At 35.5% G+C, this 18,617-nt stretch overlaps 1 protein-coding gene across 1 annotated transcript in view; it reads right to left on the reverse strand.

The window, feature by feature from the left end:
• Positions 1 to 8,716, reverse strand: part of LOC129257947 (protein pigeon-like) — a 27,918-nt gene extending 19,202 nt beyond the window's left edge. Inside the window, exons 1-9 of the mRNA XM_064096183.1 lie at positions 8,657 to 8,716; positions 8,121 to 8,353; positions 6,804 to 6,955; positions 5,029 to 5,194; positions 4,412 to 4,591; positions 3,276 to 3,325; positions 2,425 to 2,613; positions 999 to 1,042; positions 693 to 733 (exon numbers count right to left, since the gene is read on the reverse strand). Coding sequence (XP_063952253.1) covers positions 693 to 733; positions 999 to 1,042; positions 2,425 to 2,613; positions 3,276 to 3,325; positions 4,412 to 4,591; positions 5,029 to 5,194; positions 6,804 to 6,955; positions 8,121 to 8,202 — 904 coding nt within the window. The 5' untranslated portion in view covers positions 8,203 to 8,353; positions 8,657 to 8,716. The remainder of the gene's footprint in view (positions 1 to 692; positions 734 to 998; positions 1,043 to 2,424; positions 2,614 to 3,275; positions 3,326 to 4,411; positions 4,592 to 5,028; positions 5,195 to 6,803; positions 6,956 to 8,120; positions 8,354 to 8,656) is intronic.
• Positions 8,717 to 18,617: the final 9,901 nt, after the last annotated feature.

Below are 18,617 nucleotides of genomic sequence, written 5' to 3' on the forward strand. Positions count from 1 at the left end.
AGAATCAATTCTAAGTCATGAAATTTATTTGGATATTGTCAATTTAATAAACAATTGACATCAAACCTTTTCACATAATTTTGGGCAACTTCTTCAGACTTGAAACATACAGTGTGTCCTAGAAAGGAGGTTCTCAGTTACCTTTTCAAGGGTTGACAAATTATTGAAAATACATGTATTTTATTCATAGTATCATTAAGTTTTCTTCTTCTTCTTTAAGTTGTGCAGAAATATTGGTCAATATCAATCTAGGATAGTGATCTGAAAGGGATAGCTCATTGAAATTTCTTTTATGTTCAATGCTATTAATAAGATTGGATGTGGATTGAAATGTAAGTTTCTGGGCAAAAAAAGCTTTCAGGTCTCATTTTTATCGGTTGTAATAGACCATGCTTGTTGGATTCACCCGGAATTTGGTAGTAAATTTAAGAGATTTTGCTGATTCTAAAATTTTGGACCAAACATTTTAGGATTGGGGTGTCTATCCCTGAAAATAGGTTTCCCTTTTTTTTCTGAGACTCACTGGATAATGCAAATTTTGAAAAATGAGGCTATTTGTTCAACCTTGTCTGAGCACGATGAAAAATGTGACTGAGCTCTTTGACATCATGCTTGAAAAAAAGATTTACATGATCTCAAATGATTGCGACAATAACTTTTTAATACAACAACAATCAGAGAAAGATACATACCTGAGACCGTGTTTCTAAGAGATGGCAATTCATATGAATACCTGCAAAGTAAAGAGATAAATGCCAAATCATTTAATGATTTCTTCTGTTCCATGCAATTTGTATGGCACAACAATCATCTAGAAATTAAAAATATGTCTGCTACTTTCAAATATTCTTCTGTAACATAAAATACAAATCTTGATAATAATACTAAGTACTACTATTACCAATAATAATGATGATGATATGAATGCCAATTATTATTATAATGCATATTATGTATGAATACTAATAATAATAACAATATACTTTGAAATACCTTACCTGCTTGATGGTAGCTTGACATCAGGAGGAAGCTCAATTTCCATCTACATGTAATTGAACAGAGGAAGATAATATTTTTGTCATATAAGAATCAAGAAACCAAGAAATTTACCGACAATAACATTCATTTCTATATAATCTTAGAAATGTTTTCCACAAAACTTTTGCAAAGTTACTGGCATCAAATCGTGTAATTTGAGGAAAATCAAAACCAGAAAAAAAAACATGAATCTCATTATATGCATCACATATAATTGTATGGTAGACCTTTAATTACCTACACCTGAAGGGGATGGGGCTGGAGAGCAGCAAAGTGTGAATTGACACCTTGCCAAAGGATGCTAGGCCTACATGTAAGTAGGGTTCAAACTTCTGATTACAAGGGGAGAGTAAGGACCCAATGCACCATCATGCTTCTATTTTGATAAATTATACCTTCATTCAATTTCATGCAAGAAAATTATAATGTACATGTATCAGATCCAACCTTCCCTATTAAACCTGATGTTTTTTTATTCTCATTTGATTACCATTGTTTTCTGCAAAAGTGGGCATTGGTTAATCACATCACCTGAAATTTTGTGAAAATTGTTCTATGATAGCATATAATGACCACAAAATAATTGTTTTCTTCAAACTTTTATACATAATCACCACATGTTATACACACTCCTTTTGCAGAAAGACTTGCAATCTAACACAACTCCAACTATCAAATACAACTTGACTTTCAACCAATGAAATCTGCAGACTAGGGACTTGCCTCTAAAGGGGAAGGTCACCCTGAGGAAAAGGTCACCCTGAGGAAAAGTTTGTTGTAAAAATAGCAGAAAAATAATTTGAAATGTTGGTGAAGGTTTCAGGAAAATCTATTTAAGATTATCGAAGACATTAGAATTTCACGTTTTGGATTTGTGACGTCATAAACAAGCAGCTGCCCCATATTTTATATAATATAAAATGCATATATTTCAATTCTTTAATGGTTCGTGATGACTTATTTTTGTATTCTATTTTGGGAACGGGTGTAAAATGATTTGTCTATTGATATACTGATGGCACAGCAAAATTAATTCTCAATTTTCTGAGAAAATGACATTTCATTGATTTTATACCATACGGCATGTATGAAAGCTGCTCGCATATGACGTCACAATCAAATAATTAAAACTCTAATAACTTTTTTATTCTTTAATGGATTTTTCTCAAACCTCTGCAATATTTTCTGCTATTTTAACAATAAACTTTTTGTCAAGGTGAACTTCCCTTTTAAACCAGAATCTTTTTGAAAATGAGTCCCTGGTCAATCAAAAATTATTTTTCCTTTTATCAAGTACACATTACAGTAGCCTGTAAAAGTTATGGCTTAATACTATGATGACTTGAATACAATATATAGTGAAAGAAGTCAAATCTGACTGATTACCATTTTGGTAAAGGATGTCTGTGACCCTTGACCTGTGAACTCATAGCACCTGAAGATGGCAAGCTGCTCAGGTTCTGAGGGAAGTCGGTTACGCTGGAGCACAACAAAGAGACGTTGTGTAGGAGCATCCCACTGGGCCCAAAGGAAACGGTTCACTACAGGCTGGGCATCCGGTGGCCCACTGATAACCTAGTGAAGGTCAAAGATCAATCGAGGGGGGGGGGGGAGGTTTGTTGAAAATTTGATAACTGGTTAACAACTTATGTTCATACCACAGTAATGACAATTAGCACTCTGCAGAATGGACAAAAGTGTTAGTGTGTGTACAGAATAAATTGATAATAATAATATGCAACGTTTGTATAGCATAAATAGAAATGTTTCTAAGTGCTGAATACTATTACCCCGGCTTTAGTACGGCTACCCAGATTGGACACTCAAGCATTCAAGGAATTCCTTCCTACCGGGTACCCATTTACTACACCTGGCCGGAGAGTGGCAAATGTAGATATATGCCTTGCCAAAGGACGAGAGTGCTGCGGTGGGATTTGAACCCAGGACCTTGTGGTTCAAAGCCCAGAGACTTATCCACTGAGCCACAACACCTCTACAAATTGCATTATTATCAATTATATAAGTTATAAATGTGAAAATAATCATGTATAATAATATGCTCCTGTTAATGTATGTTTATACTTAGTAGACAAAGACGAACATCTGCATTCCACATTAATCGATATGAATCCTAATTAAAAACTACAAAATCCAAGCACTTTGTTAATTATCACATCATAGGTCGAAATTTGTAAGAATTCAGTACAAACATGATATTATATCTGAAGCATACATACCACACTGTCATTGCCCATTCTTGCTATGGGTACCCTGTACAGACCAATGGCTGGAAGAAATCAGAAATTCAAAATATTATCATCTGATGTCGTAGATAGATATATACAAAAGACATGCAATGAAGTCAAATAGTCCCCAAAGGAATTATCAATTTTTCTAATATCTGGAAACACTTTGATGAAAGTGTTTTCAGATATTACAATACAATAAGTAACACCATTGTCAATATTTTTGTAGATTTTAAAGACTTAATTAAGGTTTGAAGCTCTGGGACTTCAAACTTTTGCATATAAGATAAGGGCAGAAGCCATTTAGGGCCTGTAAAACAGGGCTTAGTGCTTGATCTGAAGCCTATTTTTTTTAAACATTGATCATGTACATTGAAGCCTACAAAACAGCTGTATGATCAATCTTTTTTTATTTTTTACGAATCCTACATGTAGAGATCTTCAAGAATCATGAGCTATTGACAAAATTGATACTGGATTCATTCACCCCTAACTAGGCCGCAATATTTTGGGAGATCACACGGCCAGGGAGGGGGGGGGGGGGATAATTGGAATTACCTCTCTGGTCAAGTCAGTTACAAATGCGACTGGCTTGAATAAGCTCAAATCAAGACTAAAACCATCATTTTTAAGTAGAATTACTTGTACTCCATGACCCCCATCCCCCCCCCCCCAATTTTTTTTTTTTTTAAATTCTAGGTTGATCATGTTGTCTTTTTATGGTGTTTATAGGAAAAATACAGCTAATAGTTTTTGTAACATTGATAAATTTGAGCATATTTGTAAATTGGTGTCAATATTACCTGCATTGAGTGAGCTTTTGTATCTAAATTGATACAGGGAGATTAATCAAACCATTCTCTGTGACTGAGGTAATACAAGCATGATCAAATAGCTAATTTGGTAAATGTTTGTCATAGCTTAATAAAGGAAATTCTTTATCAGTAATTGTATGACCAATAATAGTTGACCTCCATTCGTTCAATGAATGCATTTTCTTTCTTTTATTTTGTCTCAAGTTCACTTCAAGCCCGAGATACATTATCTTGATAACTTCAGAAAAATAAACACAAATCAAGGTGATAAGAGGTTCTGAAATTAACGGTCAAAAGAAATTCTTCTCTTACATTCTCTGTGAAGAAAGACCAAGAGCCTGCAGTCCTTGACCGTAGCGGCCATGGGGTCGGCCGGACCTTGGACTGTCCTTGGCCAAAGGAACTGGACATGAAGCAGAGATGACCGCTCAACGTTCAAATCAAAGATGGCATGTTGTGGTTTGATCTCGGCAAGGAATGCCCTATGCACATCTAGGTGAGACACACAAATAACAAAAAAGCTATGATTTCTTTGTAGGACTCATTTATAAATCTTATCCTTTTTGTGGAATCTAACAATTTCAATTGAGGAATGATCTCACACATTCATCAACCTTCCCCCCAAACAAGGTTAAGAGCAATTTTGTACCTTCAGTTCACCATAGCTCAAAATTTTTACTATCTTAAAACACACATCAGCGGCCCGTTGCAGAAATAGTTGCAATCATGCGCAACTTGATTTTCAACCAATCAACAGCGCGCATTTTGGACTTGCCATTGATTTTTTTACTTGCCTTTAAGTGCAACTATTTCTGCAACGGACCCGAGCCATAATATATCTCTTCAAAAATCCTCTCCTCAACTTCCCACAATAATCAACCCTGGAATTGAATTAATGAATGAGAAAACTATATCTTCAAAACCAGTACCTTGCGGTTGGTGTGAAGTGATAGACGGCAGCGACGTTGCTCCTTCATCTTGCCCCCCAGGGGGTGATACGGGCTGTGTTTCCTTAACAACGTACGCCAGGATGCTGTGGTCATGGTTCATAGAGCAGCTGGTTATCAGTATCTTACAATCATGTACAAAGAGGCACTGGATACAGACAGAGAGAAAGCAATGCCAACTAGCAAATTCTTTACCAGGGGGGTGTTTAACAAAGATTTAAGTATGACTTAGAGTCGCACTTGTAAATGCCTAGTTGCGTGCGGTATAAAAGACATCACCGCATTGGTCAGATCATGGCAAACGGACGCGCACTACTGCGTATTGATCAATAAGATTGCGCATTGCATATCATGTACGTGTCTGCATTTAAGTGCAACTTAAGTCATACTTAAATCTTTGTGAAACACCCCCAGGTTTTTTTTTTCTCTGGATAAATTGAAGGAGAATGAAACCCTTGAAACAAGTTCAAATGTATAAAATGGCAATTACAAAGGAACAGATCAATGAAAATTTGAGAAAAATTGAATTAACAGTTAATATAAGCATTCAAATATTGAGATCACTGGTGCTATTGGAGTTCCTCTCATTGGCAAGGTGACTGGTATGGGTGATGTTTAATAAAAACAACTTACCAGTTACTGTTTTACATATTTCACTTACATTGTCCCTTTCACCAAGTTTTTTTGTAGATCAGAAGTTCTTTATATTGGAGGAAATATGATACAGGTTCCACACGAACACCCAACTAAATTATTGTAACTCTCTTATTGTTTGTTCATTTTTCCCCAAACTTTCATATATCTTTTTTTTTAAACACAAGCTATATAAAACAAGTTACCTTGTATTAAAAAGTATAAAAGGATTTCCTTTAAGCAAACTTAAGATCATCAGTATCTTACAATCATGCACATTGCACAAACAGGCACTGGATACAGAAAGAGAGAAAGCAAAACTTAAGCTACATGTACTAAATACAAGCTAACTTATTAGAGTTTCCTTTAAGAAAAGTTGGGTATCCGATTCAAGACTCTCATTGGTAATCGACCGAGGCTTGACCAACTTTTGATCTCCCCAATATGCGTGAGACAGTTTTGAAACAATAATTTGCATGGGACGACAACAACTCCCAAAGCAAGTTTCAAGCCTAAAATATAAATAATTTGGGAGCTAGATTGCATTTTGTATATTGCGACACCAAAAAGAAGAGTAAAAAATGGCATAATAATTTTCAAAGGCCAGTGCAAGGGGTATTGAGGCCAATCAATATGGTATCCCAGAACATTGCCTTTGATTTATTCAAGCCCTGAAGTTTTAAGTTGTCCTCTGGTTAGCTGTTTTTTTTGGTTCCTTGACATTTGCTGCGACAACAATTGCTCCGTTCTAAATTCCACACACTAATTGAATGACCAACTTCAACCATGGGTTTTATATAAACACTACATCTAGCTACCCTACACTTAATATAAAACCCTGCAACCCTAACCCTATATCTTAATAGATGAAATTACACCGGGAGCAGTTGCCCCAGGAGCAAATGTCGCATCACCCTTGTTTTGGGTCAAATGTCCTCCAGGCTCGGAAGGGGGGGGGGGGGGTGTACTTTGCAGTGTATTGGCATATGGGGATGTGCCAATCAGATCTAATAGGTCACTTTGTGAGAATTCCTTAAACATGGGTAGCAATATTGTCCCCTTTGTAGAGAATAATATGCACACACAGGGTATCAATAAATAAAATATAAATATCAGTTATTTACTTTATTCTTCTGTTCAGCAGGATCGTAGAGTCCAATATGGGTCACCTGTGCGTAACTGCCATCGACTGGTGCTACATCGTCCCAAGTGTAAAGCAGGGTGCCATTCCGTTCCTGTCCTACCACACACACGGTCAGGTCCTTATCTGTTTGACCTGGAGGTAAAAGAATCAAACAAGATATATGCATGAAGTCTGATTTGTCAAGGCCATGTAGGTCAAGGACGCACATCTTATAATGGATAAACAAATATCTCTTTTCAATGATACGAAGGATTATTATCGATACAGTTATGATCAGGATAACTGAATGTACATGTAAATCATATTTATTTATAATTTCGCTGAGCTATTACTCTTAAAATGCCCCCTCTAAGGAACTTGAGAATTCACTTCAACAATGGACCTCACAATCTTGCCTGCATTTCGTCATTCAAGAAAGTAGAAATAGATGTCCAATTTCTGACATTTATCATAATTATTACTTTTGGGTGGGCGATGACCCTTTGTAACAGTTTTCTACTACTTCATACATGTAGGTTTCATAAGACGAAAGTACTTATATATAATCCAGGCAGACGTAATATAAATACCTTTTACATACTATAAGAGCAAGTAGGAATAACCAAAATTATCATAGATATCTAGAACCTTCAAAGTTCAGACATTTCCTGGCAAGAACGCAATTTTGTAAGCATTAATGCCTGATTTACATTTGGTACAATGAATCATCATACAATGGATAAGTCTATAATTTTAAGTGAGTAAAAAACCTTTGAGGTGGCAGAACAAAGGGAAAAATATCAAAATAGTTCTGAGCACATGAAGTGAGTGAGTGAAATCTTTGACCTTTTTAAAATGAAAATATAATTTTCATTTTGGTGGCAGATCTAAACGTAATATCCAGAAAACATTTTCCATATTTTATTTTACAGTGTTCCCCATTTATTTCCTTAGTTATGGAACTTTTTTTTTTTTTTTTTTTGGGGGGGTAGCAGGCTTGGGGAGAAGTATTGACTGTCCATCTCTTTCATCAGTACAAATTGTTATCAAGAACACCATCCAATTGGACCCTTTTCTTTTTTTCCCTTGAGTGGTCTCAATAAAAAGTTAATTGATCTGATAACCAAACACCAAAATAGAAAACATTTTACTTTACAACATGAAAATTAAAAAGCAAATATGAGTATACTCTCGAGGAATCCAAAACTTGTTCAAAACAATTCTAAGTACAATACATCTTTTTCTAAAGAAAATAGCTTGAGTTCACTTGGACATTGGACATGTGGGGGGGGGGTAAACTTTTAAAAAGAAATAATACCTTTGCTCATAGCCTCCTCTCTCCTCCCAAGGATGTAAGGAACAATATCCCTCTGTATGTCAAATGTGCACTCCAGCTCCATCGCAGAATTCCGCTTCTGGGGTACCAAAGATCTAGGAAGAGTCCAATATGAACGAAGATATCGTCACAGGGAACACTCTTCGAAAGAAACGCCCGTTAACCGGATTGAATTGACGTCCAAATGCTTCTTTCAGGGATCATAACTTGATGAGCTGTGAGGTAATCAGATGTGGAGCTTCAATCAAAATCGTATAAATCTTACAACTACACTGTACCTCCACTTTATAACGTCCTGAAAAGCCGCAAATAAACAATTTGAATTCGAAAGAGTATAAAATATCCTCGACGGAAATGATCATAAGTCATAAAAAATTTGACGTCAGGCCATACAAGCCAGAGATATGCCCCTGAACAAGCCGCAGGGAGATTGACTGCAAATTGACGCAGAGCTTAACAACAGGAAGTAATGATCTTTGTGACCATTCTATATATCACAAACGACCATAAACATGTACCTTTGTAGTTTGTATGCTTGTAGATCCTGCTTACGCACAGCTACAAGCAAACACTGCAGCGTATATATACGACCTTATAAAATTAAACTGTGTCAGACCTGATAGAATTAAACTGTGTCAGACCTGATAGGACTAATAGATAGTCAAATTAAAATTACAAAATCTGACCTTTAGTTAAGTAAATTAATTCAAGGGAAATACATACATTAAATTCACGACTCACAAGTGGTAATGATAAAGAGAAAAGATTAAAACAATTATTGAGAGCTCTACATGCCATATTAATTTGTTTAATTAAAAAAATAACATGGTACATGTAGATATGCTCTTTGATCTTTGAAATAATATGAAAAAGCCTTGCATGGTGGGAAGGACTAAAACTCAATCCACAGACACAATATGTACTATTGTTTGCTAATCCCAAAAATGAATTATGTGTTTTATGATTGCATAGATGATAAGTACAATTGCAAAAATATGTGTCCATGGCATGCTAAGTTTAATGGGTTAAAGGAAAAACTATATAAAGGGTTGCTTCTCTGATGGACTCACATTAAGCTCTGACCAATAATTTATTGTAAATTAAGAGGCTTTTTATAGGAGGAAATTATAATTTGATTAACAAATTTTCGGCATTACTGATCTTATGAGTTTCATTACAGATCGATCAAACTGATCTTAAACAAATAGGAGTAATACCGAAAATTTGTTAATCAAATTATATAATTTCCTCCTATAAAAAGCCTCTAAAAAAAAAAAAAAAAAAAAAGCCTCTAAATTTACTATTGTCCACGGCGGACGGCATTTGAATATCAATGAGTCAGAAAAAAAAGGATCGAGGGTATTTGAATTCCAGTTCATCGTGGCTTAGCCGTGAACCAGAATAGCCTGGTGGTTGAGTCGCTGCCCGGAAAGCAGTAGATGGCAGGTTCGAATCCCACTGGTTCCAATTTTTTCTGACTTATGATTTTCATTACAGATCGAGCATACTGATCTTAAACAAATAGGAGTAATGCCGAAAATTTGTTAATCAAACAATAATTTATTGTTTTCTGGTTTGAACAGGTGAGTCAAAGTATTGTGAACGATAGTGTATTTCCATATATGGGCATTTTCACGGTAACTGACATTACACGGCACAATGTTTTCACACCTTTCATTGTGTATATCTCTAAAACAACAAATGATGGGAGTTTGCTTTTGATAGAGTTAATAAAGTGAACCTTGCTGTATACTCTGATACTAAGTTTTCCTATGTAACCACATTTTTTTACGCATCAGCAAGCAAAAATGTGTCGGTAACTGACATTACGCAAAAGGACATGCAATTTCAGGGTGTTCATTAAAATTGAAATATCTCATGTCCCTGAGTAGATAGAGTAATAATTTGAATATGTAAACATACCTCCGTTACTAGGTTAAGATGTGTCAAAATATTAAACAATTCGTATTTGTCTTTTGGGGGCTATGATAATTTTTCCACAACCATGCTGGTAACTGACATTACGGTAACTGACATTACACTTAATTTGCCATAGAGATAACACATGGAAGTCAAATGTGTGGAATCATTGCATTGTATCTTCTGTGCAGGGCTTCACATGAAAGTGAGCTTGATGTGGAAGTATACCCGAGTTTCTAGGAACATTTCAATGAAAAACTATTTTTTTTTTCTTAATTCCTTTCTTTGATTTGAACATTTTTATCATTAGGGTACTTGTCGGTAACTGACAATACACATTAACATTTACCAGTGCTATATGATTTTCAAAGGCATAATTTTTTTGGTACTTATATGTAAGGCTTTTTAAAATCATAAAAGTTTCATAATACTTCACATTTTTAATTGTCAAAAGATAAGAAATGTATGTTTACTTACTGGGGGAGGGGGGGGGGGGGGTGGGGTCATAGCAGCTACATGTTTTCCTATAGTAATTTAATATTGCATTGACTGTACACATGGATTTTTCTGACTATACACTCATAATATATTCATCAGTTTTATATTGACTTTTTAAACCTTTTCCTTCTCCAACCTCCCCCTCCCCTCAAAAAAGGCAAAATGAATAAGGGTCTCCTCCCTAGGCTACACGTACCCCTCCCCCGAATCTCATGCAGCCATGTAGTTTTATTGATTTCTATTCTGGTCAGTGCAAGCAATGCTTATCTGTCGAATTTCAATTCTCTTCATAATTTGTTTAATCATTTTCTTTGCTAATTTCTTTTTTAAGCTGTCAACAAAAAATAAACTCCAGCTTCTAAACTGAAACTAAACTATTTGTAAATTAGAGAAAAAAAAAAGTTTTAGTAGATCCATGCAACATTGATAAGAACTGTCAAATTTAATTTTTCATCTATACTTGTAAGTTGTAAACCAAAAACAAAATTGTATCACACATCCACACTACCAACAGGTATAAAAACCAGGAATTTACTTTTAGCGAGGCAATGCTCAAAAGAATCCTAGAAACTAAAAAAGGGACCCTGGAAATCCCCTTCATCACAATGTTCAGCTTAAAAAATGTTGCAGATTTAGGCAATAGGTTGGGAAAAGTACCCCCTACCCCCCAAAAAAAAAACCAAACAAAAAATTGTCTGATACAAACAATTAGGTACTTGGTAAGTGCATGTACAAAACAATTTCATAGTAATTTTTTTTTTGCACGATGGGAATGCAACTTCCTTCATAATTTCATATTGTATTCCTTGTGAACTATACCTTTTAAAAGTCAATAGCAAGCTCCTTCTGGTGTGACTTTTAAAGTGAAAGACTTAAATAACAAGTATACAATATTTCTTCACCATAAAATTGACCACATATTTGCATTTCAATATTGATAAACAACGTTTTATCATGGTAACTGACATTACATCTCGGTAACTGACATTACATTTTCCACTTGGTAACTGACATTACATATATTTAATGGTACCCTATGGCTTCATTGTGAATTGGTAATCTTTAATTTTGGTGTAGAAGGGAGGGGTGTTACCTAGAGAGGAAATCTACCAAGTTTCATATAATATATCCTCTTTTCCAGGAAATGAGAAAAAAAAGTTCATGTTTTCGGTAACTGACATTACATATCATATCACATACTTCATCAATGTTTTTTTATCAGATGAATGAATTACTGGTGTTTCTTTCTGTAGGATTTTAAAAAGTGTTATAATAGCAAGCTAAATCACAGGTGAAAACATCATGTTCAAACCTGTTCTTTAAAAATCTGTCAAAACAAAATATGTATCAATATACTATTTTCAACACTAATTTGTATCCATACTTTGGCAGCCATTTTGAAATAAAAAATGGCTGCCAGAGTCGGAAAAAAAAAATTCTCAGAAACTTCAGGTCTTGTTTTATTGAAAAACATAAAGCATTTGACATGAATATCAACTTGATTTTTTTGCCTCTGTGTCCATCTGTGGTGAAAATGCCCATATGTGTATTCATGTATCTCAGGGGTACATACAACTCTCAGGAGAGTGAATTTCTTGTCATATTGGTGATTCCAAAATCTTCCATTCCACGTTCATTTTTATAAGGCAACATATGATCTGTTTTCTATCATTTTGTGAGAGTTTCTTCTGTATTTCAGTCACCGGCATGACCTTCATCATTATTGGCTGCTGAGTCAGTCACCAATGTATTTGAAATAATGTTAACACGTTACTGTTTACAAGTCCTCTATGAAAGAGGCATATTTTCCTCTTTGGCTGGGGATGGGGGAGGGGGGGGGGGAGAAGGAGAGAAAAGGCAAAGGGGCATTTGTAAGATGACTGTTTCACTGAACCATGGAGCTGACCCGAAAAAAAGTCGTTTGCTTCTGCTGGTGATCTTTTCTAATTTGAAAGTCTGTATGATCAATCTTCCTTGCAAGCTTGATTGAAACTGGAGCACTTTTTTTTCGGAGACTATTTTCACCATACCTAAATCAGAACATTGGATAAGCTTTGACATGTGATGAATGGGAATTTCTGGGCTCTTTTGATCATTTTTGGGGCAACGTCACCCTCGTTATGTTAGGAAAAGAACATACAGATGACAGACATCAAAGTGATATCCCCCTCTCTCTCTTCATTAGGTCGGCTGAAACAGAATGGCAAGTGCATGACATCATTGACCTATGATTACATCGGTTACACTTCGTAATTCCGAAGGTTCATAATTCCGAAGGTTCTTTATTCCGACGGTTCGTAATTCCGAAACACGTAAATTGCCTATACCTCGATGTTCGTTAATCCGAAAGCGTAAAAGGGTTCGTTAATCCGAACATTTGTGGCGTTATGCCAAAGGTTCGTTATTCCGAAGGTTCGATAATCCGAAAACGAAATAAGGTTCGATGTTCCGAAGGTTCGTCAATCCGAAAACGACATAAGGTTCGTTGTTCCGAAGGTTCGTTAATCCGAAAACGAAATAAGGTTCGTTGTTCCGAAGGTTCGTTAGTCCGAAAACGAAATAAGGTTCGTTAATCATTAGTTTTCGGACTAACGAACCTTCGGAATTACGAACCTCATTTCGTTTTCGGATTAACGAACCTTCGGAATTACGAACCTCACTTCTTTTTCGGACTAACGAACCTTCGGAATTACGAACCTCATTTCGTTTTCGGACTAACGAACCTTCGGAATTACGAACCTTCGGAAATACGAACCTTCGGAATAACGAACCTTCGGAATATCCGAACCTTCGGAATAACGAAGCTTCGGAATTACGAATGTATGCGGATTACATCAATGATTCCTCAATTTCACCCTTTAAAACAGTGGAACGTCCCTGGTAGTCTCACCTGCATTACGCAGGATTGCTGACTTCATAGCATTTAAATATAATCCAAGATCACTAAGGAGCAAAGTTCTTGATGCCCTCTTGACTGGCCTCTCCATCCTTATTATTGTCATTGAAGACATTTGTTGCCCTGTAGTGCCCCCAATGTAAAAACATGCACCTATACTTTACCAGGCCTGTACTTGGCAGACAATATGTAAGGAGTAGGGAAGGTTATGACCATTTACATGAAACTATCACAAAATATCAATTTTCCTCAAAGTTTCTCACCAGATATGACTTTTGACCTAAATTGAATTACCTGGAATGTTTACCCCCACAATGGCTGATACACGATACTCTTGTATACAAGCTTCATGGAATATGAACAAATTTAGATACATCTTCAGAATTAGAGAAAAAGGTCATAATTTTATATCTAATGAAAAAAAAACACCAAAGTTCACTGACCTCAAATTACATTTGACCTTGACTTGGAAACATTGTATTCATTGTTTGTGATAACCCCTTACCCAAGTTACAGTATTACATATAAACATTTGTAAATTTAATTGATCTACATGTAGAATGAGTCTTGCTACTGCAATTCAGGCAAGACAATAATTTTAAACATGTAAGTATCACAACTGTTCTGGAAATGCTTTCCTATAGATGTACATGTCATTTTGACAACATTCTCTCTGCTACATGTAGTTTCTCTGTTCCACATTCATTCAAAGCAGTTGCAAATTTCAGGGTGGGGTCCGTGTACAGCTAAACCTGCAGACTGCTGACCTTCCATAAATAAAGTAATTGCCAGGCAAAGCAAAATTTTAATAAGACTATGGAAAACATTCTCTTCTATTACAGATAGGTATTTCAGTGGTCCCCAAAAGTAGATTTGACTTGGGCAAAGTTACCTGTTGTCCTATTCCTTATTCTCAAAATGTAAACACTGCATTCAATTTGCAATATATGGTATTAAAAGAAGAAACATGACAAATATGCTACAATACATGTAAACTGATTCCATTACATTTGTCCCGGAGCCAATTAATCCACTATAAATTCTATACACAAATTGAATGACTATAAACTTGAACCAGGGCTGAATTTAACACTATATCCTAACGTAAACCTATTCCCACACCTATCATAAAACCCAATTGCAACCCTGAATCTAACGCTACATCTTAAATGAAATAAGGCCGGGAGCGATTTTCACAGTGAGAAATGTTGTGTCACCGCTTGACTTGTCCAGGTCAGTATTAGCAAAGTAGCCTACATGTAATCATCTACATCACACACCAAACAAAGTATCTTTAATAACATTCAGTTCTTCAGTTTACATTTCCCCATCCTATCCCTATTTTTACATAACAGATAATGAATGTTTACCCCGAGGATTGTTTTGTTTAATTTACCTACTTGTTTAACTTGTGAGAGGTAAGAATAAAACAGGTCAGCACTTCATGAAAGACCCCATTCTCAGAATTTTTTATACTTCATTGAACTAACTTCCCTTAAACCAGTTTGGGAAACCGGTTTAAAAGATTCCTCTGCTCGCGTCCTGATCACCATAGATTCCTACACTGGTTTCCAAAACCGCTTCACTAAAAAGTGGTGCTATGGGAATGCTCTCGTTTTGCATGAAATTTGAAACCACAGCTTAGGCATTCTACACACAGTAGCGCGCCCAACAAATGCTCTGTGTGAAGATCGCTTTCCTACGCTTAAAACAGTTTAATGAGGTATAGTAGTCTTAAAAGCCTCACGGCGAGGTGGTTTTCCAAACTGGTTTGTAAGACCACATTGCGATGGCTTCAAAGACCGCCCCCATGACATGTTAAACTAGTTTCCACTCAACTAGTTTAAGATGTAGTTTTTAGTAGATGAGAATGAGGCTAGTTTAGGGCATATCAAGACCAGAGCCCTGTAGTTACACAAAATTTAGGGATTGTCTGCAAAGACAAATAATACATAATAGGGCAACCTCCTATGAATTCTACACTTAAAGGGGTAGTCTGGAAGCAAAAGCAAAATATGCTGAGAATTTTATCAAGCTCTGATAAAAATTGATACCTAGTAGGGAAAAATTGAATTTTATAAAAGTTTAGCAATATTTTGTAAAAACATCATGAAAATATGCAATAGAAGGGCTTATGATGCCATGTCCCAAATATTACATAACTATTTCATATTTTTATACATGTTTGTGTACAATTGTCCCTCTTACACCAAAATAAGCTGCAGCAAAAAATAATCTCATCAGTTCTCAATCATTTTGTTTTTCATTCATGGTGGATAAAGTTGATTTTTTTCATAATGAAATAAAAAGTGGAGAAATCACATTATCAGTTTGCTCATCACATACATTTAATAAAGATGTAGTGCCACCCTTTTCAACATATACATGTATGTATGTAGTCTGAAGTCAAAGAGAAACTGACAAGATGAAGATTTTATTAAAGTGAAAACATTGTTAAGAACTGCCAAGGTCACAGTATCAATTGACATGAAAGAAGGGTAATAAATATGTACATGTCGATCTGCATGTTCTCACAAATTTGTAGAAAAAAAGACTTTAGTAATTAAAAAAAACAGTAAAGTAGTTCCCACTGCATGAAATTACACGAAATGTACTTATACTAGTAGGTCTAAGAATAAATTTACATGACAAAATAGAACTTTGATTTCTCGTTGAAATCTTTGACCCTTGAAAATTCTCAAACATTTCAAATGGTCACTTCGTGAGTTTGTGTGCTTAATTTACATAGCATGCTAACTCCTATCACCTACATGTAATTCCTCCACACATGGGAAAGAGAATTCAAGGGATACAGTTTCATACAAGAGAGTACTATACAGCTAAGAGAAAAGAGCAATAAGCAATTCAGAGTACACCTAAAGGGATACTCTGGGCTGAATATATTTATATCTAAATAAATAGAGTAAAATTTACAGAGGAAAATGCTGAAATTTCATCAAAATCAGATAACAAATGACAGTTTTCTCAAAATATTGCTAAACTTTAAAATTAAATAACTTCGTTATTTTATTTTAAAGTTATCTATTTATTATAAAGTTTTTATTTTGACTCTCTAATATTTTGAGATAACAGCTATATGCAGATCGTCTTGAATATTCATTAAGTAGGCTGATGAAATCATAATTGTTTCATTTTTTCATACATGTGTAAATGTTGTGTCTCCATTTAATATAATGAAATACCTGTAAGTTGCAGCAATAAATAACTAATGCACTTAATCAGTGTCAATCCCATTGTTTTTGTTCTTGGTAGAAATATTTTTAATTAAACCTTATTTCACTTATACATAATAACAAGTGGGGATATGACATCATCAGTTTGCTCATTGAATATCCATGAAGACATGCCTAGAACTGTTTCACCGGAATAATCCAAATCTTTAAAATTCAATAACTTTGTTATTTGATTTTTATCAAATTTTCAGCATTTTGCTCTGCAAATTTTACTATATTTATTGGGATATGAATATTTTTAGCCTGGAGTATCAATAATGAATTAAAATTTAAAATATCAAAGTAGAATAACAATTATACAGTAAATAAACATTTTTGACAGTTATTGAAGCCGATATGTTCATTTTTTTTTAAACAACAATAACTATTAACCTTCCTTCCAAAATTTAAATTACAATTACTAAAAAATGTAATCAATTACATAATTGATCAATTAAATTGTAATTAAGCTCAGCCCAGCTCTTAAAAAAATAAAAAACAATATTTACTTTTAAATTTGTGATTTATCACATAATTTGAATGACAAATATTTCATCATTAGCTTTATTAATCAAATACCCCACTCTCCCGAAATTCTTTACCTCTTCTTCACTGAAGATTACTCAATACTCGGGGGCATACATACAGCTTTAGATCTAGTCAAAACTTTATTAACAATAGTTTAACCTGTATTTGTATTGATTATTGAAACCTTATTTAATTAACTTTTAATGTTCAAATTGGCAAGAGCAATCTATTTCATTGCATCAGATCTACAAAATAGGGCAACAATTCAGAATTCAGGGCAGTCTTTGAAGAGAGAGGATCTACATGTACATGTATGCAATCACTAAAATTGTTTATAGAAAGGGCTAAATGGTCCGCAAGGGAGAATTAGAAGGCACTAAAAAATCGAAATATATTCACTTCAAGGATCAGTCAGCAAAAATGACGACAGCTACCCCTTTTCATTGAATGGTATATATTGTAGTTTATTTTAGAATTAGAACAATTTATTTTTGAATTTAACAGACCTGTTCATGTAGGCTATTGTAGTGCTCAGATAAAGTTTGAAATTCTCAGCAAATCTTAAGTCTAGTAAGAGCTTAAAGCAAGCCAAAGGCTAAATTGTACATATATATGTTATGTTCACGCCAACACAATCATTCACCATGATTACCCAGAGCTGTTTAATTAATATTACACAGGTCACGTGGCGTGGCACTGGCAGCATCATCTGAACAGTGCCACACCCACACAAGCAGTCTTTATAACCCACTGCAATATTGCAACCTGGTCTTTCTCACATCCGATACGCGATAACAGCGCATGTACGAACTTAAACGTGCGGTTAAAGACTCGACTCATCGGCGGAATAGGAGAGCGGAACAAAATTTAGCGCATTTTTACTTTTAGTTTTTTAGGCCTACCGGTAGTCTAGTAGACTAGAGTAGAGGCTAGACTGAGACTTAGGTCTAGATAGGTCGTACAGTCACATCATCTTTTGCACTCTCAGTCAGACTCAGGCATAACAATTTCATTTTCATCTAATTCTCACGTCAGTTGCTGGCTGCATCTTCCAAACTGGCTGCAGCTGCAGCATGCATAGCAATCACCAGTGCGCGAGCATGCCGCGCCGGGCGGGCACGTCCAAGCACCAACGCTGCCGTGATCGTGGGGCGACCAGACGCATTGCTCCTGAGCTCCGCGCGCGGGGTCTTGCACTGTACAGGGCTTGCCAGGCAAGCAGCTCGGGCTCGGGCGGGCCGGGGTAACCCAGGCCAGGGAGCTCCGGTCCGCAGCTCCCTGGGACTGGGTTAGGGCTGGGCTTGATTAATTCGCAAAACAATGCTGAAGCTCATCTCTAGTTCGATCACAATTAATAATTCACGGAATTTAAACTCGAAATACAATTGTGCTAAAATCCTGTAC

Source organism: Lytechinus pictus, chromosome 3, assembly GCF_037042905.1.
Source record: "Lytechinus pictus isolate F3 Inbred chromosome 3, Lp3.0, whole genome shotgun sequence".
Classification (NCBI taxonomy): Eukaryota; Metazoa; Echinodermata; class Echinoidea; order Temnopleuroida; family Toxopneustidae; genus Lytechinus; species Lytechinus pictus.